The sequence below is a fragment of the Artemia sp. Qi Xiang Cuo genome, chromosome 8 (assembly GCF_049724085.1).
Source record: "Artemia sp. Qi Xiang Cuo chromosome 8, ASM4972408v1, whole genome shotgun sequence".
Lineage (NCBI taxonomy): Eukaryota > Metazoa > Arthropoda > Branchiopoda > Anostraca > Artemiidae > Artemia > Artemia sp. Qi Xiang Cuo.
The window spans coordinates 41,752,182-41,777,959 of NC_142801.1; the positions used below are offsets into that span (position 1 = coordinate 41,752,182).

The following is a 25,778-nucleotide window of genomic DNA, read 5'->3' on the forward strand; positions in this document are numbered from 1 at the left end:
GGTACAATGACAACAAAAATGTCGAAATTATTAAGATATAACTCAAATTATTGGAAAACTGAGTAAAAATAATTTAAAGTCGACGGAACGCCGCCGCCTCTGCCGGCGGCGGCGTTACGACCCTTCGGCGGCGTTCGACCGGGCCTCTCGTCGGCGGCGTTTGGTCGATCCGCCGGCGCGGCGCCGGGGTCTAGTTATAACCATAAAAATAACATGTATATAATTTCGAAAATTGTCGCTGAAACGGATGAAAGGCATGATGTTTATTGTGTCTTCAACTCTGGCATCTACCCTCAACTGGGTAGACGCCAGATATATATATATATATATATATATATATATATATATATATATATATATATATATATATATATATATTCTGTGAAAAGTCAAGGTCATGATTGCTCTTGTGAGACTATTCAAAATTATGTATGCGCGACTCAAGATCATTACAAAAATACCTAGCAAAGCTTCGATTAGATCATGGACAAGTATTCCTCACGGAGGTATATCGTTAGGTATAGGAGGTATAGCGTTTTCAAAGCTCAGGCGAAAGTTACGTTTATACTTAATACCCCAGCCGAACGCTGTCATCATTTGAGCTGCATCATAAAGTTACCTGTCATTTGAGCTGCGCTCATTTTTTATACCTGTCATTTGCGGCTCTACTGCAAGAATTCGTCTTTTCTATCTTCTTCACTTTGTCGGGGTTGGTGGTTAAAGTACAAGAACCAAAAATAAACCGCAGCTCCTTCAAGTATTAATAAAAAAAACAAGTTTTTTAAACTGAAAGTAAGGAGCGACATTAAAACTTAAAACGAACTTACCCCAAAGAAACCCCAAAGAAACATCCTCCACGGAAAGATTCTCCTGAGTAACCCCCTCCTCCAGCCCCCCTCCCCCCACCAGAAAAAAATTCTTCCTGAAATTGGCTGTATACTTCCCAATAACCAATACTATATGTAAGCAATGGGCAAAGTTCATAACTTGCAGCCCTTCCCCTGGGAACTGTGGGGGATTAAGTCATCGTAAAAGACATATTTATTAGATTTTCGACTATGCTAAACACAATGGCTATCTCAAAATTTTAATTGGGTGACTTTGAGAAAAAAATTAGCGTGGGAGGGGGCCTAGTTGCCCTCCATTTTTTTGGTCACTTAAAAAGGGCACTAGAACTTTTAATTTCCATTCCAATGAGCCATCTTACGATATTCTAGGACCACTGGATCAATACTATTACCCCTGGGAAAAAAAAACAAATAAACACGCACCCGTGATCTTTCTTCTGGCAAAAAATGCAAAAGACCACATTTTTGTAGATAGGAGCTTGAAACCTCTGCAGTAGGGTTATCTGATACGCTGAATATGATGGTGTTATTTTCATTAAGGCTCTATAAATTTTAGCGGGTCTTACTCCCTTTTTTTGAAAATCAACCAAATTTTCTCAGGTACTTAACTTTTGATGGGTGAAATTAAACTTGATGAAACTTATATATTTGAAATCAAAATTAAAATCTGATTCTTTTGATGTATCTATTGGTACCAAAATTCCGTTTTTTAGAGTTTCGGTTACCATTGAGCCGGGTCGCTCCTTCCTTACAGTTCGTTACCACGAACTGGTTGATATTCTGTGGGGAAATTATGTGCACACAATAAAAGACACGCAAAATATTCGTAATAGGACAAGCTTTGCTTTTTAGGGGAGGCAGCAATAATTTTTTGTTGATGTTTTTTTTTTTAAATAAATCCTTGTTCTTCTTCTATTCTTTATTTCACGATCGTTTATCTGCTGTAGGGTGTAAAACATTTAGCATAAAATTGCCAAACTTCACACTTGATAATTTTTTGGCCAACTAAAGTATTATTTCCAAAACTAAGCATATTTTATTCTATTAGAACGTTTTATGAGGGTGATCTTAGCAGAATTATCTTTTACCTATTGGATCAATCCAAATGCCAATGTCTTGAAGTTTTAAAATGTCAGGAACTTCTAACGCTTGAATATTTGTTTCAGCAGGGCCGAAGATGTCATCTAACAAACAGCTCAAGAATTTTCTTCTTTTTGCACCTAAAGCCTACGAAAGACAAAAAAAAACTAAAATTACTCGGTATTTTTATCTCAAACACAATCCATTTAAATTAAGCGTTGGTTGTTCAGTACGTACGAAAGCTCTTTTGCTTTTCTAATTATCAAGAATTTCTGTCTTATTTTCTGATCTACGAGTTTAACGGCGACACTGATAGAAAAAATGGACAAAAAAAGACAAAAATATTGAAATTTAGTTCCAGTCATCTTCCCTGGCAATTTTTAGAACGGGACATTTTTTCATTACAGAGAAGGGAAGGTTGTGGAAGTAAATGTCACCTTACTTTGGCTGGATTCAGTATAACTAATCAAAAATGTTATTATTTTTATTTGAATAAAAGTTAGTCTGTGTATTAATAAAAGCTAGTTCAACTATTAATATATAATAAACACTGAATTATACCATTTTGGCATGAGCTTTTACTTAGTTTCTGCATGCATATCTGCAGCCATTTATCTCTCCAACTCGGACCGGCATACCCTAAGCAGCCACATTGCATGTTTTGATATCGGTTTGATGCATCAATTGAAAATATGTCAGGTTTTGGTGCTTCAATTACCTGGAGCACCTCAAGGGCCATGTAGATAATCTGTGAAGGGTTTCCGACTTTCAGAAATCATGTGCACCATGTGGGACATGCCAAGCGTAGCAATATGCGCCAAGCATGATCGAACTGTGCCAAGCGCTGCGGCGATTGTGCAATGCGTGCTAAGAATGTGTTTCCCATGTGGCGCTTCATGCATGTACAACTGGTTGCGGAAAGTGGCCAAACCCTCAATATACTACATAATCTAAAATACTACATAATCTCAGAAAAAGGAAGACTGCCATCTTCAAGGATCTCAGATAATTTTTCTAGCTTTGTTTCACGTCAAGGAATTTTTAGGGGATAATTTGCATACCCCGCAGACAGGGATGAACGAACCCACGGAGAAGAGGGATTATTTCTGGGTGATCTAATTATGAATTTGTATACAATTGTCTAATATGGAATATACTAAGTACTGTCCAAGGTATATACCAACGAAAATGTTTTAAACTATCTTAAAGAACATGGTTTAAGGTTGGAATAAGTCTGTAACCCGGAAAAGGTTTAGATAAAAAAAAAAAAAAATGCTTGACGAACCACGCTGCCCCAGGATTAAATAACTGTCCTTTCATATATCCTAAAAAAAAATCCAGCAGTGAAATCAAAAACCGAACTAGCTCATGGCAGATGCTAAGTTAAAGGGACTTACGGTGTGTGTGAGTTAAAATTGGTCTAATGTAAATAAAGACAGAGCTAGTTTAACTGTCAGAATTGACAAATATAGAGTTTCAGAAAGCTAATTAGATGCTTCCGAAGAGGCGTTCAAATATTTTTTTTTATCAGTAGTAGCATGAGTAATGTCTTCCTGTTAAAACTATTTCCTGTTAGTCCAATGGTTTCTAAATAAACTGGCCTAATGAAGTGTCAATCAAGTAGGAAATGGTTTTATCAACGGAAAATGTTTCTTTCGGAACTCAGGATCGCTTAGTACGATACGGTCCATGTTTTCTTTAACATATTTGACTTTTCAACACGTTTTACAAAACAGAATCTAGGATTCAACATCAGGTTTGCTAAAAGACGAGGAACACTCCAAATAAATTGAAATTGAATAAGTATCCCCGAGTTGATGAATCCGAAGGGATGACTCGTACGGTTTGAACTCTTCGCCTTCCTTTTTGGGATGAGGAAGTAAAATCTGTGTTTGATACTAGTACAAAAAGAAGAAAAGAAAAGAAGAACGAAAATGTAAATGGCCCTGTATACAGGAGTGTGAAGGAGCATTTCCTGAAGGTTAACTCCTCGCCCTTGCAATAGAAACCAACCAGCAAAATCTTAAAACCATATACAATCTCGATATTCGGATTTCAAAATGTCCTTTCCTGAAGCTCAAAGCTGACTTAGAAAAATTGCGAACCCTTCCTTTTTCGGGGATTAGCTGTGCAAGGAGGGGCGCCAGTTAGGGGAAAGGGATCAGGGGAGGTAGGTTCCCCTCTTAGATCTTGAAATAAATGAATATCATTTATGGTATTTTTTATTTTAAAAATACCCCCCCCCTAGATTTGAAAAATAACATTTTTTTGTATATTCCAAAAACAACCAAAAAAGTCCCGCTCCTGCATAAAAAGTGAATTGGTGTACCTATATGTGAGCCTATAGCAATAAATTTGGTCTCTTTTAAGGTAACACAAATCAAAAAATACTAGAATAAAATTAGGGATGCACAGTGAAAAAAACATTAAATACACATAGACCTGTAGAAGCAGTCAATAAGCTAACAAGTCCCTTAAAGGAAATTCTAACAAAAGGATGACCTCTATAGCGGCCTCCCTTACGACTCTTGACGAACTACAAACTTAAAAAATTACCAACTTAAGTCGTCAACAAATTTTAGTCTTCAACATATCCTCAAATTCTGCTAAGATTGTCTTGATAACGGCAAGGAATAAAAGAGCAGCTAGTTTCGTTCCTTGGGAGCAGCCATAGGTTAGTTCTGACCATACAGAGCAGTTATTTTCAGCAAAAAAAAAAAAAAAAAGAATAAACTGATTGCCGTCTCCCCAAAGAAATTCTCTCGGCAACCATAGTGTTTGATTTTTAGCTCCTAAAATTCATTAATGTGGTTAGGTGTTTGATAAGGTTAAATGCTTTTCTGTAGTCCACCAAAAGTAAATTGATAATACTATCAGAAATGTCCAATCACTTGACAATTAAATGGTACATTCACATCAGATTTACTGCCGTGCTATGGCCTCCTGTGCAATCATATTGGTAAGGATCTATCAAATGTGTAATCTGTTTTAACAGAGAATGGTAGTTAACGTTTACGAACGATTGTTCGTTTAAGCTGAATGTAGGTAATATCATAGGCACTGCTATAGCGCTACCTATTCATTTGATTGGACATTGAAAGTTCTAGAGCTCTTTTTAAAAGTCAAAAGTGATTGGAAAGCAGCCAGCCCCCCTCCCCGTACGCCCATCGTTTCCCAAATACATTCAATCCAAATTTTGAGATAACCATTCATAACATCAACCGTTCCTGAAGCATTGCTGATGTGTCCTCTTTACAGCCTGTGTGGACACAGTATGTTTTGATTTAGTTCAAAAGAGTTTCAATATTTTCCAAAATTTTCTCCTTAATACTCTTAGCTTTAGTAGAAGTAGTAGTAGCACCGGTAGCAATAGTAGCAGTATAATTAATGGTAGTATCCTTAGCTTTAGTAGCAGTAGTAATAATAGTCGCAGTAGTAATTTGAGTAGAAGCAATAGCAATAGGATGCAAATATTGTCTTTTGGTTTGTTCAACGTCCCCTACAACAAGCCTTGTTAACCCTTGTGTGTTAACTTTAACTTCAAACACAGCTGTTCCTGAGAACAAAACTGTTCCTAAGATATTGCTTATAAAACAGTTCCTTCTGACAACCTGCATACATACGGCGTGTTGTGAATCAGTTTACCTTCCCCTCTAACAATACCCGGAAAATTTCACCTTCATACCATTAGACATAGTTGTAATAAAAGTCACAGTAATAGTATTATTAGTAGAACTACTAGTAGTATTAATATTAATAGTACTAGCACCAGTAGCAGCAGTATTATTAACATATTGCCTTTTAATCAGTTGAACATCCTTCTCAACAATCCCTGGAAGTTTCAACTTAATACAAATAGCCATTGCTATGACATTGCCGATATATCCTTTTCATAACCTGTATATTCATATTTTTCTTGAAATTTTCATCTTAATACTCTTAGTATTGCAAGTAGTTACAATACACGTAGTTGTTGGAATAATAGTAATAGTAGTAGTACAACCAGTAAATGTAGCAGTGGTAGTGGCTGTAGCATTAGTAGTAGCGTGCGCATAGTGTCTTTTGGTCAATTGATCTTCTCCTTTAAGCATTTTCTGAAAGTTCCATGTTAATTCTTGAAATACGCCATTTTTACAATCTGAAAACACAGTTTCTTTTGATTTAGTTCAAACTTCCCGTCAATATTTTCTCAAATTTTCACCTTCATAGATTTAGGCCTTTATAGTACTGGTATCACAGTAGTAGTGGTAGTAGCAGCAGAAGTAGTACCAGCATCAGAGTTGTATTAGTAATACAACTAACAGAAGCAGCAGCAGTATCAATAGCAGTAGTAGTATGTACATATTACCTTTTTTGCCAGTTGAACAAGATGCCCTGAAAGTTTCACCTTGATACAGTAAGCCGTCCCAAAAATATTGCTGATATACCCATTTGGCCACCCTTTGACGCTCTTTTCAAAAAAACAAGTTTTTTTTTAATTGAAAGTAAGGAGCGACATTTAAACTTAAAACGAACGTAAATTATTCCGTATATAAAAGGGACTGTCCCCTCCTCAACGCCTCCCTCTTTACGCTAAAGTTTTTATTGTTTTAAAAAATAGAGTTGTGAGACAGAGTCAAACTTTAGCGCAAAGAGTGAGGCGTTGGGTAGGGGACAGCCCCTTCCATATAAGAAATAATTTCGGTTCGTTTTAAGTTTTAATGTCGGTCCTTACTTTCAGTTAAAAAAAAAACTTGTTTTTTTTTATATTTAATTTCTGAACGTTTTTGAACTAATGTAGCTTTGATTTTGGCTCACCGTACATGAATAGTTAAAACGGAATTTGTAAATTAATTTTATTTTTTTTGGCTAAATGGCTTTCTCGAAATTTTGTTCTGATGTAACTTACGTAACGAACTTCTTTATTCGTACATTTTTATTATGTATATTAGGGAGTTCGTCCCCTAGTCAATACCTCGTTCTTCACGCCAAAGTGTGAATTTTGTTCGAATCATAAACTCCTGAATCACAAAGGCTGGTTAATTACAATAGATAGCTCTTTTGAAAATACTAGAAAAAACTTCAGCGTAAAGAGTGAGGTATTGATTATAGGGGGTGAACTCCCTCATATACGTTAAAATTTCTGTTTGTTTTAAGTTAATGTCAATCCTTACTTTCAGTTAAAAGAACTAGTTTTTTTTACTTATTTCTGAACGTTTTTTAATTAATGCAGCTTTGATTTTGGCTCACTGTACATGAAAAATTAAAACGAAATTTGCATATTAACTTTACTTTTTTTTGGCTAAATGGCTTTCTCGAAATTTTGTTCTCACGTAATTTAAGTAACGAACTTCTATATTCGTATGTTTTTATTACGTATATTAGGGAGTTCGCCCCCTAGTTAATACCTCGCTCTTCACGCTAAAGTTTGAATTTTCTCCGAATCATAAACTCCTGAATCACAAAGGCATTAGAATAGATAGCTCGTTTGAAAGTACTAACAAAAACTTAAGCGTAAAGAGTGAGGTATTGACTATAGGGGGTGAACTCCCTAATATACGTAATAATTTCTGTTCGTTGTAAGTCTTAATGTTGCTCCTTACTTTCAGTTGAAAAACTTCAACTGAAAGTTTTTTATTTAATTTATGATCATTTTTTAAATAATACTGGGAAATCCGGCGCTCCCTTCATAGAAACTTCCCTTCACATAGGGAAAAATCCTCCATGAAAACATCCTCCCATGTGACCCCCTTCTCGGACCTCCCCCCTTCCCAGAAAAAATCCCTCCTGAAAACGTCTGTATACTTACAATAACCAATATTATATGTAAACAATGGGCAAAGTTCGTAACATGCAGCCCTTCCCCCGGGAACTGTGGGGGACTAATTCATCCTCAAAGACATATTTATTAGATTTTCGACTATGTTGAACAAAGTGGATATCTCGAAATTTTGATTGGGTGACTTTGGGAATAAATGAGCGTGGGAGGGGGCCAAGTTGCCTTCCAATTATTTTGGTTACTTAAAAAGGTCACTAGAACTTTTAATTTCTGCTCGAATGAGCCCTCTCACGATATTCTAGGACTACTGAATCGATATGATCACCCCTGGGAAAAAAATAAAGAAATGAACACACATCCGTGATCTTTCTTCTGGCAAAAAGTACAAAATTCCACATTTTTGCAGATAGGAGGTTGAAACATCTACAGTAGGGTTTTCTGTTCCGCTGAATTTGATGGTGTGATTTTCACTAAGATTATATCATTTTGAGGGGATGTTTTCCCCTTTTTACGAAAATAAGGCAATTTTTTAGGCTCGTAACTTGTGATAGGTTAAGCTAAACTTGATGAAACTTCTATATGAAATCAGCATAAAAATGCGATTCTTTTGATGTACCTACTGGTATCAAAATTCCGTTTTTTAGAGTTTCGGTTACTATTGAGCCGGCTCGCTACTTACTTACAGTTCGTTACCACGAACTGTTTTATACTCTAAGCCTTACAAGTTGTTTCAATTGACGAAGAAGTTGGAGGAGTTTAGTTGCAGTAGTAGCAGTAGTATTAGTAATAGTAGTAGTAGTAGTATTAGTAAAAGTAGTAGTGGTATTACTGCTAGTATTGACATACATATATTACCTTTGTCAATTGATCTTCCCCTTTAAGTATTATCCGAAAGTCTCAACTTCATACCAAAATCAATTCTTGAGATACACCCTTTTGATAATCTGCATGCGCATAGTGTGTTTTGATTTAGTTCAAATTCACCCTCAATATGCTGTCAACTCTTACCTTCATACGTGTAACCTTAATTGGGCTAGTATCATAGTAGTAGTGGTAGTAGTAGGAACAGTAGTAGCAGTAATAGTGTATTAGTAGCAGTAGTAATAACAGTAGTAGCAGCAGTATTAAAAGTAGTAGTAATAGGTACATGTTGCCTTTTGGTCAGTTCAACATCCCACTCATGATGCCCCATAAGTTTCCTCTTCATACGGTGAGCTGTTCAAAACAATATTGCTGATATGCCCTATCAGTAGAAAAGGGGGTGCCAGTCAAGGGCTAAGTGACGTCACAGTCAGATTATTGATCCACAAAGGGGACTAGATTTCTGGGAAATTGATTACATAATTGACGGGGATGTTTCTAAGCCTATTGACTCCAGGACGAGATTTGCACATGCGCACTGAATACCTAACCTGAATCAATGTTATTGATCCACGAAAGGGACAGGATTTCTGGGAAATTGATTACATAATCAACGGGGAATTATCCAGTCTAACGGGACAGGATCATGTGTCTCTTTCTAGCCCAATCAGGGAGCCGGAACACTAACGGGACATGATCGCAGTGAATATAAGGAAGGATTTTTTCTATAGTTGTTATTAGTGTGAGAATAGAATTCAAGGAGTGAGAACAGTTTCACTTTACTCATTAGGATATATTTGTGATAATGAGTGGAATGTTTACACTATTAGAAGTCGATAGTGGAGTTGGTAGCAATGATACAAGAGCACCAAATATTGCGGTTTAAATCACGAGAGGATCACGGCTTTGTCTTGAATGGGATGAAGTATATGCAAGATATGTGTTATCTTTGAGTAAATTTAAAATGGAGGATCAATTATGCTTCGCTGCAAAAGTTGATATAGCACATGTGAATAGACTTCAAAGTGCTTTAAAAGCAATAGTGAAGCATATCGAAGACAATAAGCTATATCGCTAATCGTACGTGTACAATATATATTATTGTTGTAATTATACAATAAAATTGTTCCGAAATCGAAAATAACTCCCTTTTGTTAGAATATTCTTGAGGTAGAACAATTCGGTGGTTAGTCTAGAGTCAGCAGTGAAAGTGATAGGATGGAAAAATTAATAAATTTGAGAAAGAGAGAATTAGATCGAATCTGGTGATTATGGAAAAACATTTGATTCTGGATGATGATTTTCTCAAGTTATCCATTCAAGGAAAATATTCACACAGGGGACACTTGACAATATAATGAAAACTGATTCTCCCCAATTGAACTATTGTATGGAACTTTTACGATGTGACTCAAATGCTTATACTCAATTTATTGATATATTAATTGAAACAAAGCAGAATAATATAGTGGATATACTTTTTGAAAACATTGCCATATATTCAATGTAGATGGCTCCCCCTTCGAAAGAGGTAGTGTCACAGAGTTACTCCTCTCACCATTGCCCTCTAAATTTATCGAACGAGGATCAGTTACCTTTTAGCTTCGAGAGAGTTGACATCGGAAACCAAAAAAAAATATTCTATACATGTCCACTATGCATGTACTCTCTTGGCAATTGGTCATCATGTGAGAATTGTATAATTATTGATGGCTATAATGAAAAGTGCAAATTATGCACTCCTTGTAAATTACATAGAGGATATGCAGTACAAATTAAAGGATGTAATTCATGTCTTGAATAGATTTGTGACTCTCACCCTAGAGGACATCTATGCTCCAATTGCCACTATGACAAATTTGATCAGTGGGAGAATACTTATCCCGGTATGACTGGAAAGAACACCAAACGTGATTTTAGTTTATTTCTACAAGATTAGTATCGTCGTGGATTTAAATTATTTTGGGAGATAGAATCAGGTCTACGATTCAACTGTTGGGGTAACAAGACAATTTGGTTTCTACGTCATCGTTGTGACGTCACTGCCTATTATGACTATAAACCTAGTGATTTTTATTTGGCAGTTACCGAATGTGATTCACCATTTGAAAACATTGTATGTCATATTGCTTCAAATAGACATATTGAAACACGTGAATTTCACAATATGAATACAAATAGTATCATTGACTATACAAAGAGATATGACAAGATTGAAGTTACATTATACTTTAGAAAATGTGACCCTGACTTTGCAGCCAGTCAAGATCAATATACAGCGAATTAAAATGATCTGCCAGCATTGGTGATTCACGACAGTTGCCTATACACCGAAGAAGAAGAAATCTAAAGTGAAGAATAAAGACTTTGTTATTGAGTATATACATTTCTTTTATTAATAAACAAATTCACATACATTTCTTAAGCACTTTACTCGTAGGACACTAAAATCAATATTTTACAGGTCTGAGAGGATATTTTCCGCCATAAAGTAGTTCGGACGTGGATTATCTACATAAATGTTGAGAAACTGCTTGTAAGTACAGCCGCGACAGCTGAACACGAAATATAGTAGTGCATGAAACCCACATGTCTTAGTCGTCAGATCCTTCGCTCTCTTCCGATTTTGAATAATAATTTTCCCACTGCTCTCAATATAGTTGCTGATGTGTAGAGTGTAGAATGTACAGGGTAGGCCGAGAGGATCAAAAAATTCAATCGTATTCATTGTTTGAAAGATGCACAACCAATGGCCAGTATTCACAGTCGATGGACTGCTATTAACAATGATTAGGGTATTGTTGGCACTTTGAATTTTTCCGCGAAAGTCCGAGGGCAGACAATAGGATCTGTATTTGGACATGTAGGGGTCCATATTAAATACATTGATTATTTGACTGGTGTTCATGGTGCAAGGTCTAGAAGAACACTGCCTTCGGGAGTGATTTCCCCATAGGTTTCAAATTGGTTTAGAGAGATTAGTGCAATACTCTCAGGTATTGGGTCGGCAAATGTACACTCTAAACGCACACTCCCCGTTCGTACTATACTCATATCCTGGGTGCCAGACAAATCCAATACAATGATACCAGGTGTTTAAACAAACATGTCTTCGGTTATACCATTTTCAATTAGTTGGTAATCATGATCTAGGGTTTTTATAGTAAACTCATACAAAGCCTAAAAGGATTTATCGAAGGGAAGATTGTAGAATGGGGTTCCATTTACTTTGAAGGCAAGAGATGAAAGCCCAAACATTTCAAATTTATGTGGTCATCCAGTCCACGATCCTATTGCACTAGAGCTTTTTACAAATACCAAGGCTAATTTTGACGGAATTTCGCCATTGATAAAGGATGAGTCGGTAAAGGTACGTGAGCCCATGGCAATATAACGTTGATTGGTGATTGCATGAGGAACAAGTAGTTTAATATTATTTCCACTGGCTCTCAGTTTTTCCACTGCCAAAGCAACAGAACTCATAACCTGCTGTTTGCGTACATGTAGTATTGCCGAGGTGAGGGAGAGAGTTGAATCAGGATTGGCAGCAAGTTCTTTTCGTTAAATGAAATTGGATGAAGCAAGCGTCAATTTTACATCCACTTTAATATTGGGTGCTAGTCATTGGGGTATATTAAATATTTCATGATATATTTTTCAAACTAGATGTAATTCACTAGTTGTAGCATTTTTAAGTTCATCTGTACTATCGGTATTAGTATTATACTCATATCCATTGGAGGAGCCCCTCAATTCCTTGGAAGACTTGGGTGTCATCAGCATGAATTGCATATAGCTTGTATAATTTGAGAGATTGTTGATTGTGCTCACCAGCGCGCCGTTTATGTAAACACTGATTTGACAAAATAAATCATGTAATATACAATTTTCATAGGATATTCCATCAGCAAGAATTGGCAATGTATTATCGGATTTCCAGACTGTCATTCGTAAATCTATAAATGTTGAATACATGTCCATAAAGTAGTCTTCATTGAAATAAATTTGAAAGTGGATATTATCGGAGAGGGGTTGTTGTGAATAAAATTGTTCATAGTATCCATGTTTTAAGATCACATCAACATTTTCTGCATTAAATATATTTAAAGATGAAGTGATTGAAGGTTGAGAAACCTTATGCGGTACATATAAAATCTTAGGAAAAGACATTTACTTTCGATCTAACAATTCTATTAATGGGTCTTCTTCTTCTTCTGTTTACTGTACGTGTCTTTTTTTCCTTCTTTTCTTTGACAGGGGTGATGTCTTTCGTTTCTGACCTGAGTAGAGACTGATGAGTGGTGCTCTGTTTCTCGACCTTTTTAAACATTTTCCATTTTGTTGAGATTTCAACTGTTCACCAAGGGTTCGCGCACTGGACCTAAGATTTTCCGCAAAACTTTTTTTTAAATCATTGCCAGAGCTCCAATCGTATACTGTAGAGGATGCAAAATCTGTCGCAGCCGGTACAATATATTTTTTAGCCATAGGTAGTGCAGAGCGAAACAGCTTAGCAAGCCAACTGCCAGGACCATAGCCAGAAATCGACCAGCGACCTATGTAATAGTCAAATTCCATTGCCCTGTTGTCTTGGGCCAAGAGTATTAACATAGCAGTCAATATCAGGACAAATGAATACCACTTTTCTATCAGATATCTTGTTGTAGAATGGGTCGAAAATGGCATTTAATCACAGACAAACCTTTTGATATTACTAGAGGATCCCCTAATTCAGTTGTTAGTGTTAAGTGACAGAGTTCCAAATAGAAAGTGTTTACGGGGATATACTGAAGATGCTTTGTATTGTAATGGTGAATAAATTCTTGATTGGTTTTTCGTTCAAGAACTCGTAGCTGGGGGACATTTCTATTGCCAACTCGGAATGTATCAATAAATAAAGCATAGAGAAATATACAAGCGTCCGTGGAGAAGGCAGGAGGGTAGTCAGCAAAAATAAATTAGTGTTCCCAGCACTTTTACCGTAGATTATATTCAGCTTAAAGGCAAGAACATCCTTTAGATTATCGTTGAGAATAACCGTTTCATCGCCAATGGGTTAACTAATGTATATCTTGCCCTCCTCCTTTGAATAGTTGAAATGAAAGGCTCCTGTTTTATGAGCAGAAATTCTTTTATTGATAGAACGACATAAATCATTCATACAGGTGAGTTCTTCGTAGGGTAATTCAATATATGGATAATTCATCCAATTGATCCTTTGAATTTGTTCTTGATCACCTGGGGGTGGAAGCCAATCATAGGGTCTAATTTTTATATCATATTTGCGATCCTTTCTCAGGATGTCATATGTATTTTTCAGAATACAGTCGACAAGAGCCACTTCATACTTTCCATCGTCGAATTTTATAGTGGGAGACAGTTTCGTCCAAAAATCACTTGTTCTATTCAAATCATTGTAAAGAGGATCAAAAACAATGGACATGAATGTCACATAGAAATCACTGGGCATTGTTAATGTCTTCAACTGCAACCCAAGAATCAAAATCAGAGTTTTAACCTAGCCAGCGAACAAGCAACTGTCTCTTGCCCCTGCGAGTGCGACTCTTTAATATCTTTTCAATTTGATAAATTTCACTAGTGTTTCTAACTTTTTGTAGTTCATATTCATAAAAACCACCGAGAATAGCATCATTTTTGGTATCTCGCAGTCCATATGTCGCGGGTTGAGTGTCTAGGATTTTGGACACTTTAAAAAGCTCAGTGCTCCATAAATAATTCCCCTTTTCAAAAATATTGGTGGTTCTAATAATTCGAACAGTATCAACAACATTGAATTCCTTCTTCAGAGTTTCTTTTTCACTGGAATATTGCTTTAGAAAGGCATCAAATGTATTTTCACTGCAATGAACTTCCCGAGGGCTAACATTGGACAGGGATCGATGTGGTCGTTGGTTGTATATTTGCATGATTTTATCTAAATCAGGAATAAAAGCAGCAGTATTTTTCAGCGTACAATATCTTGATATTAATAGACTAATCGTTCTTGTCAATGGTTCAGCCATTGCAGCCTTTATCGGGCTGTGACTATGATAGAGCGTTGTATAATATTTCAATAGAACCTTTTGCATATGAGGATTAACAAATTCGCTACCGCGATCCGATTAAATTTATCTATAGCAATCCTGTTCAAGAATACTTTCTAAAGCACATGCAACTTCAACACCTCTCTTTGATCGCAATGGAATGCCATAGACATAGCGACTTAAGACACTGATTGCCCCTAGAATATATTTGTAGGGTGTATTGTGACGCCGTTGCATCGCTTCTAAAGTTAAAAGATCAGTTTGCATTATATGCAGAGGGGAAAAGGCTTTAGTTTGTTGATATTTTTTGCCACGAAGCCTGCGATTCCGATGCAGTGTGCGACTCGGTTCATTTTCTAGATACTCTTTTGCTTTTTTTATGTGCTACCATCTATGTCAGAGGTAACTTTAGAAAGCGTTGTGGGGGAACTTAGACTTCTCACTTCACCAATATTTTCATAGACATATTTTAAAACTTCATCCATTTTGAACGCAAATATGCAGTGTAATGTCCAGTCCTCTTTTGCAAACTGGAGGTTGAATCAATCAGTCTTCACTTTTGTCTAGCACCCACTGGTGTTATGAAATCATTGCTGCTGCTGCTGCTGCTAGTATTTCCAACATTGAATCTTCTTCTTTTTTAAATGGCGTTGGCATTGTTGGAGGACTATATTCTCTTTATTTCTTTAGAATTCGCTTATTGCCAATAAGACTTTTTGGGGAAGTTTGATGCATTTAGAAAGGTGTAGAGATTATTGTCAAATGATAAAAGTACTTTACCATAAAGTCACCATATCACAAATTCTATCAACTAGATTATAACTCTTTCCCTGAATTATAATTCGTTTCCCTGTGCTATCAACTTGAACTTGATGATCACCACCAGTTTCCAACATGAGATATGTAAATATTCTTTTACTCTGTTCTCTCTTGTTTACTCTGGTCACTGGCAATAGGTTTTCATTTGATGTTACTATGGAATCCAATTCCATCTCCTTTGATTGCACTGCTGCAGAATCATGAGGAGATGTTTCCTGTTTAGGGGATCTGTGATGATGGTGGTGGATCTCTCACGATAAGGTCTATGTTTTTCCACAGGTTGCAATGGATCTTGAAGTAGAACTAGCTGTTTATCGTTTGCAATATTTTCGTCATTAATGAATTTGCTTAGATTGTCTTCAAAATGATCCACGGGTGAGAGAACAAGTTAAAATGGAGTTAATTTATAGGGTTTAGCCATCTGAAGAAAACTGTTCACAAGTCCCACAATTATTGGTAGTAAAAGTGTAAAAAAGCTACCGCCCGCTTGAAGGAGACGTTTTCTTTTAATGTTTACTTTCGTTTTGCAAGCCAAGGCACGTACAATGGAACAATGTTGCTTTGTCTGTTTTCTAAAAACTTCTGGTAAGTGTACATTGCCCTCATTTAAATTTAAACAAAGTTCAGATATTAGATTAATGAAATCATTGTCAACACCATGTTTGAGTATAGCCTTCCTGAATGGAGGTTTTGAAGTGACTAAAACGGAAAATAAATGCCGTTGTTCGTGTAGTTTCTTTAGTGTCATGATGCCAACTAATAGATTTTTCTACTGTTCACCGGAAGATATACAGTAATTTCTTTGTCGAAAATATCTGTGACTACACGTAGATCCTCGGGTGTATTCTGATTAAGATCTAGCAAAATGTACCCGTAGGGCTTATTTGTTGCCTGAGTCTACGCTGACAGCAGAAATTTGGGAACACCTGGATATATTTGCTTATTGAGAGATATTAGTGAGCTAGAATCACGAACAACTCGGTAGATAATATAGATGGTGCAGTTCGAAGCAAGGGTTTTCATACATTTGCTCTGATGAAACAGATTGTGTAGAACTAGGGTTATGGAAAATTATTCATGATGAGAGCAAACAATAAACAGTTTTAGCCTTTCCTGCGAGAACTGTTCAATGGATTCAGCTAAATCATCAATAATCAGCCATGAGTTTGGCTCAATACTATTGAAAACATCAAGTCCCCGTATGAATTGTAATGGCATGTATGTGGCAATAGCTTTGATTTGATCGTAGGACTCCTGCCAAATACCATAGCAATAATAAATTTTCTTTGTTTTTTCCACAAACTTTTTATTACAATTTTGAATTATTTTAGTTAAAAGTGTCGTTTTGCCAGACATTGATGGACCACAATGAAACAATCTGAATGGTGTTTTAAATTGATAGATACTGCTGCTGCTGTTGACAACAGTCGGACTACAATTAACTGTAAACCATACTTGTCCAATGAATAAATAATAATTTTCCCTTAGATCAATTTAGCACAAGAACAACAAAAACAATATATCTTTCATTTATTAACATCAACACTTTTCTGTACAGCATGAATAAAACACACTATTTGTTCAACAGGAACAACAGCAACAATATTTCTTTCAGTTATTAACATCAACCCTTTTGGGTACAGCATGAATAGCACACACTATTTGTGTAATAAGAACAATAGGAACAATATTTCTTTCATTTATCAACAAAAACACTTTTTTGTACAGCAAGAACAACAATATTTATTAACAACAGCACTATTGTACAACAATAGCATTTTTCATTTATTGACAAAAACACTTTCTGTACTGCAAGAACAACAATAGTACATTCATTTATTAACAACACCACTGTTCTACAACAATAACATTTTTCATTTATTGACAAAAAACATTTTTTTTACAGCAAGAACAATAATAGTACACACTATTTGCTCATCAACAACAGCATTTTTCATTAATTGACATCACATTTTGTACAACTTAAAATCTGCAGCACGAATAGCGATAGCACACACTATTTGTAAAACAACACTAGCATGAAGAACAACATTATTTTCACTTATTGACAAAACTTAAAATAGCACACACTATTGGTTTAATAACAATAGCATGAAGAATAGCATTTTTCACTTATTGACAAAAAAACAACTTACAACACGAACAATAACAGCACAGTTGAACAAAATTCTATGAATTTAAAGGATGTGAATATCCTCCACTCCCGGGGGCCGCGGACCGAAGGTCGGCCGTGGGCGGGACCCCACACCTCCCGCGGACCACGCGAGGGGTACGGGAAAACCGTATACAATAGCCGCTGCTGCAGGTTAGGTTGTACTATTTGAGCATTTAAGTTAATTTGTCAGGTTAGGTTAGGTTAATTTATCCAGACCGAGTTGGTTGCGATAGTCTACACATTCAACCCCGTCTGAAATTTGATAGTGGACGTGGTGGAGTACTTTTACACCATCCTCGAGCACAATGACCTTGTCAGATATAAATTACATGGCATTTTTTTCAATTCTAAGAGTATAGTTTCTATACTGCAGAGAGCGAATTGTGCTCTTGGCCCTAGACAACTATCTACGCAGTTTCTGTAGACACTATGTTGAAATTGTTTTTTACAAAATGTGTAGGCACCCCTTTACACGCCTGCCTTACATCTTTGTCGCGTGTTTCTACACAATAAACTTTAGGACCGGGAACACCCTATTGGATATTAAATCGCTCCCCGTTTGTGATCTTAACACTAGTAGTTGATTGAGAACTTCGCCTTTCACTAACTCGGGCTAGAGGGATATATTCCAGTTAGTGAAATCCATCTGCAAGCTTATGTACACCCCTTTGTCCCCATCATCTAACAGTTCCCCGGTTTGAACTTTTAACACAAGAAAATCTCTATTCCCATGATAAACTTAAACCTCCCCCTCCCTTGGCCATTGTACCTTGTACACATTGTAAAAGAACGACAACATGAGCTTTTTGGAAATTTCCAGTACTGAACAACCTCCCGGTATATTCTTGTTCATTACAACTTTTTTTTCTTTCTCTGTAGAAGAACCCTGTTCGGCTCTATGCTCGTGAATGTTGTAAAATTAGCGTCTGCTATAATTCGTGCACATTCCTGGGGGCAGGTTACAACGTCGCAATGTGATCTGTTTCGTACGCTTTCATACATTTTCCCAAAATCTGAATTTAAAATAAACTTGTATATTTCCTTTTCAACTTTGCTTTTTGCCTGAAGCGTTTACCGACAAAGGTGTCGATAAACGTCTTCAAGTATGGCTTCTGACTGAATTGCAGGGCCATAGGTATTTTTGTAATCTTGAAACCGTTGTTCACCATCCATCGCAAAATCACATGGTGAACAATGATATTCTGTTTAGGGTCCAGATCTGCAATCACTTTCTGTTTGGAGGGGGTCCAGTGCATGCACATATCATCAACTAAAGATCGATTGTTTGGGCTCAGCGAGTCCTTGGTCACTGGTCTATTGACACAAGGACATACAAAATCCTTGACAGAATTGTGAAGTTCCAATGGTATGTGCCTGTCAATTTCAAAGAACCATCCTTGTGGTCAATTGTCCTAAACGGTGTGAATTTCGGGGATCTCAAAAGGATTCTCAAGCCATTTATAATTTCCAAACGGCAAAGAGTAGTGAGACTTTGCCGAGGGGTACGATGAGTTCATGTCAAGGAAAACCGCATCTGACTTTACACCAGTGTCTTGTCCACTTGGATCTGTTTTTAAAACGCAATCTCCATGAAAAACATACCCCCATTCATCAATCTTTCTACAAAAAGGTGTTGATCCACATCAGTGGTCAGCCCTATTTCCTCCCTACTATTTTCTGGAATTAAGTCCATCACCAAATATGGTGTGGAAAAATAGTAGCCAATATCTAATCCAAACTCTGAATAAATTTGATCTGTGTTTTTACAGACAATATCTAATAGAGTGAGTATGTCATTGGCCAAGTACATTCTACAATAATTCCATTCATTTTTACAATTACCCTTAGCTCATACCCTCTCGGATAATTCATATTCCTCGGCAGTGCATTCACTATTGGTAAGTGATTTATAGAAAGCTTCAATTGGAGGTAGTTTCTCCTCACTTAACCGTATGCCAGAACATTAATAGTCATACGCATATATGCCTTTACATGTCAGTAGGTCATATATTTCACTCTCTGGAAAGTGCTGTTTAAGCAGAGGAAAATTATCAGAATTGTCGCTTTTCTGCAATTGAATCAATTGACTCAAAGCCTTGGGGAAGACACTATATGAATTCAAAAACCTGATTTTATTCCAGTATGTATGTCCATTATCCTCCGCCTGCCATTTAAACTCTAGAAACACCAGCTTCTCAGCTGAATTGGGGAAAATATTGTAGGTAATTGAATTGTTTACCCATGGACTATCTACTCCCCCTCCCTCTCTGTACATACGTGCCAAAGCCGGTAAAATAAATTTTAAATCATAATTTGAATTGTGAATGAAAACCGGTATAAAAAACTGCTGGCTTACATTCACATTGCACGGTTGATGTGCTAAACCATGAAAATTACTACCCCCTGATGATATTAACTGCCACAAGTGATTATGGTCTCTGACTTTCCCCATCCCTCCTATTTTCTCCCTAGTCCCCTCTTCAAATTCCCCCTTACAAACCCAGTATATTTTTTGATTTTTAATCGCTAGACGATCCTCTGAGGATAACAACATTGGGTAATGAGTATTTCTCAAACGAGAAATAGCTCCATTTGCAGTGACAATTAATTTAGTCAATGCCTTGATCATGCACTCATTCTCATCCAACGTTTCGACTATTTCTAACAACTGCATTGTGTTAGAGTTGTCTCTTTGTGCTTGGGCATAGTAAACCACAATAGCTTGATGTTCTTTGATTCGATTCAGAAATCGGGTGTCGTTCACATCCACTAGCCTATCTTCACAATCCAAAGCGATCTTATTGCTTTGAAGGAGTGTATTTTGAAAAAATTAAATCTTAAAAAGGCCTTGTCACCCGAAACTTTTTCCACTGATTGATAACCATGACGTCTACAATGTTTCATCTGATTTTATAATTTTAAATCACTACGAAGTGGGAACAGGCAATTTGGGCAATAAAAATGTACCCCTAGGTCCTTAACAACCTCCCAGAACTCTACTAATTTCTGTAATAGGATTAAAATGGTCAATTGCATTGGGTTCACTAGGTGGTGTGTATAACAACCAAACCCAGTGCTTCACCAATTCAATTGACAGGCCCCTTACTGGGAACGACACCCCCTTTTTATTAGAACGTGCTCCATCCTCAAATTCAGTTTCATATTGGATCAAAGTAACGCAGATATTTAAATGAGCATTAGCCCGTTCGAAAATATCAATTGACCTTAGCGTTACTGAAAATTTTCCCTCTAAACAAGAGAAATCTACAGGGGGGAAATCAGATCCCTCCTTCCCATGGACAGTCCAGTATTCCAAATTTTCTTTTTAGCATCATTTTTCAAAGGTCGGAAAGCTTATATGAGAAAAGCGTACATGAAACATTTTTGGCCTGTTTCAAAACAGATTCGTTGAAAGCCCTTACAACCTTCTAAATCGGGATTACATTTTAAAATTATAGAATCTGTCCCTGCCCCACCTCCTCTTAAAATAAAATCTTTATTTAAATTACAAATAGTAACCCTTAAATTTTTAATAAATAAAGCTACAGAACTACTCCTATTTTCATTATAATTTTCGATATGCGTGATAATGTGGTCTACTCATTGCATGAAAACTATTTTATAGTTTTCGAAATGTGAAGAGGCCACTAGCATCTCGGTGTGTACATAATGGTCATACAACTCACTTTTGCCCTCGTTTAAATAGAATATCTTTAAAACAATTGAAACCTTAATAAAGTCCCTACCCCCCACACCTGAATCTGGTTTTTTAACAGTGCACGAATTTCTTCTACATATACATGAAGACTATCTATAGGGTCAAATATAAAATCCCTCCATAAGTGAATTAAAGGGATAAAATAGCCTAAAAATAGCCTGTTTTCAATGTGTAGGCTGTTATTTTCCAGATTTTCTAGAGAAAATGATAAAAAGGAAACCGTTATGTCTCGCATCTCTTATTGAAGCCTTTATTACGCAAATTAGAATGTCAAATTTTGTCTAACGGTACGATTCTCAGTCCTTCGAATTGACTTGGGAAAAAGAATCATTATTGAGAAATAAAAATATAGAAACTCACATTTAAATTTGTAGCTTGCATGTTGAGAGCTGTAGCTCTAGCATTGCATTGGCCGTGAAGGGCCCGGTAGTGCTTGATAGGGGGACCTCACAATCTTGTGCAGCAGTGACGTTATGAGCAGCCACCACTTTCTCTTTAATTTTCTACCACGCTGCATTGCTACCTGCGCAGATGGAACTTGGGCAGGCAGCGCTGGTCTGGAACAGATGTGGGTGGTTCTGGATGGGCCAGCTATCTCCAGCTGTTTAACAGGAGTTACATCATTACCCCTTGCCCTCTTACTGGGAGAGGGGCATTTCTCATAATTGTCCTTAAAAAGAAGAAAAAATTTAGTATTAAATAATGACCCCCTTTTTACAGAAAAAGAAAAAATTAGTAAAAGTAGGATTTTTATGAAAATCCTCTTAAACTAATAATCATCTAAAGAGTAGATAAAATCTATGAATACGAAAATAAGAGTATTTAAATTGCCCCATCCCTTCCTTTCCAGGAAGGAAAAAATTGAAGATTTAACTAAACCATTATATCTCTTCATAACTGAAGTATCTGCTTTCATTAAAGCCATTTGAGAATAGAACACTCCCCTCATAAGGTTTAAATATCTGCAAAAGCAAGCCTTTCCCTCTTTTGATAATAAAAGATGTCTTTGTTTAGAGTGCAAGAGACACAAATCTAATTTTGGCAAGCCTCCCCCCCCTACATTAAAGACTTTACTTTCTAGCCTAATACTATCAGAGTTAAAAAGCATAGTTTTCACCCCCTCTCCCCCTGAGAATATAAAAGACACTTTATCGAAAGAAAGGTATAGAAAAATGGAATAATATGCACTTTAAAGGTCTTTTAGCATCTGCCTTTTTACATAATTTCCATGTTCTAAAAATAACTCTTTTAATTCTGCAAATAATTCATTTCCCTTTCTCAGATCGTTTAGAATTATGCGAGCCCGCAATCTTAATCCTTTCAATGTGGTGCGACCACCCTTTGTTTTTCTTAATTTAGATAAGGCGCGTGCTAAGGTTGTTTACTAAATCTCCCTCAAGATATAATCACATACAGTTTTTGTCTATATCGCGAGTGTACCAATTCTGGTGGTTTTATATGCATGTGAAAAGACAATTTGAGAAGCTACTTCAAATGAAAGAACTAAATGGTGATGAATGGAGGAGGGATGAGGGGTCTACGTAGTGGAAAAAAGAGCGTATTTACGCTTTCTGATGACTATAAACATCGCATAGTGGAGATTTTTCTTGGGGGGGGGGGTATACCCTGAATTTGAATATGTTGGAGGGGACTATAAAAAAGATTTTATGTGGAAAAACCTACGAAAATTTACTAAACAGAACTCACATTATAAATCTATGTAGCTAAAGCTTCCAAGTCAACAATATCTGATGTTTTCTCCATAATGTCTTGAGACGGTATGGTATTTCAACCTTAACGCATGCTCTTTATAAGCAAAATCTTAAGGCTGAATTGTGATGGAAGAGAAACCTTACGTAAGTCCATTGACCTAGAAAGAGATACGTGATCCTGTCCCGTTAGAATTCCCCGTTGATTATGTAATCAATTTCCCAGAAATCCTGTCCCTTTCGTGGATCAATACCATTGATTCAGGTTAGGTATTCAGTGCGCATGTGCAAATCTCGTCCTGGAGTCAATAGGCTTAGAAACATCCCCGTCAATTATGTAATCAATTTCCCAGAAATCTAGTCCCCTTCGTTGATCAATAATCTGACTGTGACGTCACTTAACCTTGGACTAGCACCCCCTTTTCTACTCCTATCAGTAATCTGTATGCAGATAATATGTTTTGATTTAGTTGAACTTTCCCCTCAGCGTTTCCTCAGATGTCTATTTCAATATCCTCAGCCTTGGTAGTACTCTCAAAAGAAGCAATAGTTTTAGTGGTAGTAGTGGAAGTAGCAGCAGTAGTAGTAGTTGTAGTGGCAGCAGTAGTAGTAGTCGTGATAGTTCTAGTAGTAGTAGTAGTGTGCAAGTATTGCCTTTTTGGTCAATTGATCATCTCGCTTATCAATTCCTGAGAATTGTAAATTAATGTACTTAGTCATTCCTGAGGTACGCCATTTTGACAACCCATATGTACGTGACCTGCATTAATTTAGCTCAACGTTTCCCTCAAAACTGTCTCAAAGCCTCATCTGAATTCTTTTTATCTTTTTGGAAAGTAAAGTGCAAACATACCCACCTTTGTCGATAACATATACCATACATAAAAACGAACGAATTGCCTAACTTAAAGTAGTTGCCCCGATGGCTCTGGCAGATTTGACATCCCAAAAAGCATAATTACTGGACCTTTCAAAAATGTTGAACAAAATAAGTGTCTCAAAATTTTGATTGGATGTGTTTTGGGTAATGATGAGCATGGGAGACGGAGGCTGGTTGCCTCCCAATCACTACTTACTCTTAAAAAGGGCACTAGCATCCCGATTTTTTCGATAAAAATAGGCCCCATCCGAAGTTTATACGCCCACCCATCCCATTAAATCCTTATATGCTCCATGGGTATAGCTTACAACCCTTGCATCCTGGCTCTGGGGGGTTTTGTCAACACTGGAGGTAATGTTTTATGTTTTTTGGACTATTCGTAACAAAATGGCTAACTGACAGTTTTCAATCAGATGCGTTTGGAAAAAAGAGGGCTAGTTGCCCTCTAACATTTTTGACTCTTAAAAGGGAACTAGAACTTTCAATTTCCAATCAATTGAGCCTCCTCTAAAGCTTATAGGACTACTCCTTCTATAAAAACCTCAACCCTTGCCCTCAGACTCTGGGGGTTTGTTTCAACCCCTAAGGCCTTGTTATATGATTTTTTGACTATTTTGAATAAAATGACTTTCTCAAAATTTCGATTGGATGCATTTGGGACAAAGAGGACGAGGGGGAGGCTAGCTACTCACCGATGACGTTTGACTCTTAAAAAATGGCTCTGGAACTTCTTATTTCCAATTGAATGAGCCCCCTCCGAAGTCTATACGACCACTCCTTCCATAAAAACCTTATATGTTAATAATGGACATTTAGTATAACTTAGCACCCTTGCCCTGAGGGCCGTGGATGAAGGGGTTGTCATCCTCAAAGACAAAATTACTGGACCTTTCATCTCTGTTGATTCATGTGTTGAAGGGATGTTGAAGAAAATCAAAGGTGCTATGTCCACACTGCTACTAATGCCACTACTGCACTAGTAGATTGCTTCTATTGAATTCTGAGGGGCCCCCGTACCAAACAGGTTTTTCTGGAAAGTTTCAAAGTTCACTGCCTTTTTGGTGATAAGCTCAAAAAAAAACCAGCACGTCTTGTTTTCAGAGCAGGAATGACACAGTTTCAAAGTTCATTTTTGATCTGGTTAAGTGGGTATAATCTGGTTTGGTTTGCTATTGCGAGAGGACTCAAGCGATTTCTTTCTTTGTCATGAGATTTACGTAATTAATTAAACCTGTATTATAATACCAGCGTGTCTTGTTTCGTTGTAATGCAATTATTTTTTGTATATACAAAAAGGGGTAATGAGATATGCGAGCATTTGCAAAAAAGGGGTAATTACTGTTGAAAAGGGTAATTACTTCTTTAGTTTACGAGATTTGCGAATTTTTTCGAAAAGATCTCAGTTACATACGGATTCAGTTACACGGGGATTAGTTAAATGAGGTCAAGTTGCATGGGGGGTTCAATAGCACGAGGGGTTGCAATTATTTTTTGTATATACAAAAAGGGGTAATGAGATATGCGAGCATTTGCGAAAAAGGGGTAATTAATGTTGAAAAGGGTAATTACTTCTTTAGTTTACGAGATTTGCGAATTTTTTTCGAAAAGATCTCAGTTACATACGGATTCAGTTACACGGGGATTAGTTAAATGAGGTCAAGTTGCATGGGGGGTTCAATAGCACGAGGGGTTCAGTTGCATGGAGGAGTTCAGAAGCTTGGGATTCAGTTACATGGGGTCGGTGGTCGTTATAATACACAAGTTCTATTTGAACAGTGTTGTGAGATCCCCTATCACACCCCCAAAGGACTCCGATCCCTCCCAAACCAACCCGTGTATTAGCGAAGTTACTCTGTGGTCGTTTCATCTTTGGTATTATTTGATT

At 36.8% G+C, this 25,778-nt stretch overlaps 1 protein-coding gene across 1 annotated transcript in view; it reads right to left on the reverse strand.

Annotated features, from left to right (window-relative positions):
• Nucleotides 1-25,778, reverse strand: part of Ipp (inositol polyphosphate 1-phosphatase) — a 128,906-nt gene that overhangs the window by 80,523 nt on the left and 22,605 nt on the right. The window contains exon 3 of the mRNA XM_089092968.1: nt 1,937-2,075. Coding sequence (XP_088949094.1) covers nt 1,937-2,075 — 139 coding nt within the window. The remainder of the gene's footprint in view (nt 1-1,936; nt 2,076-25,778) is intronic.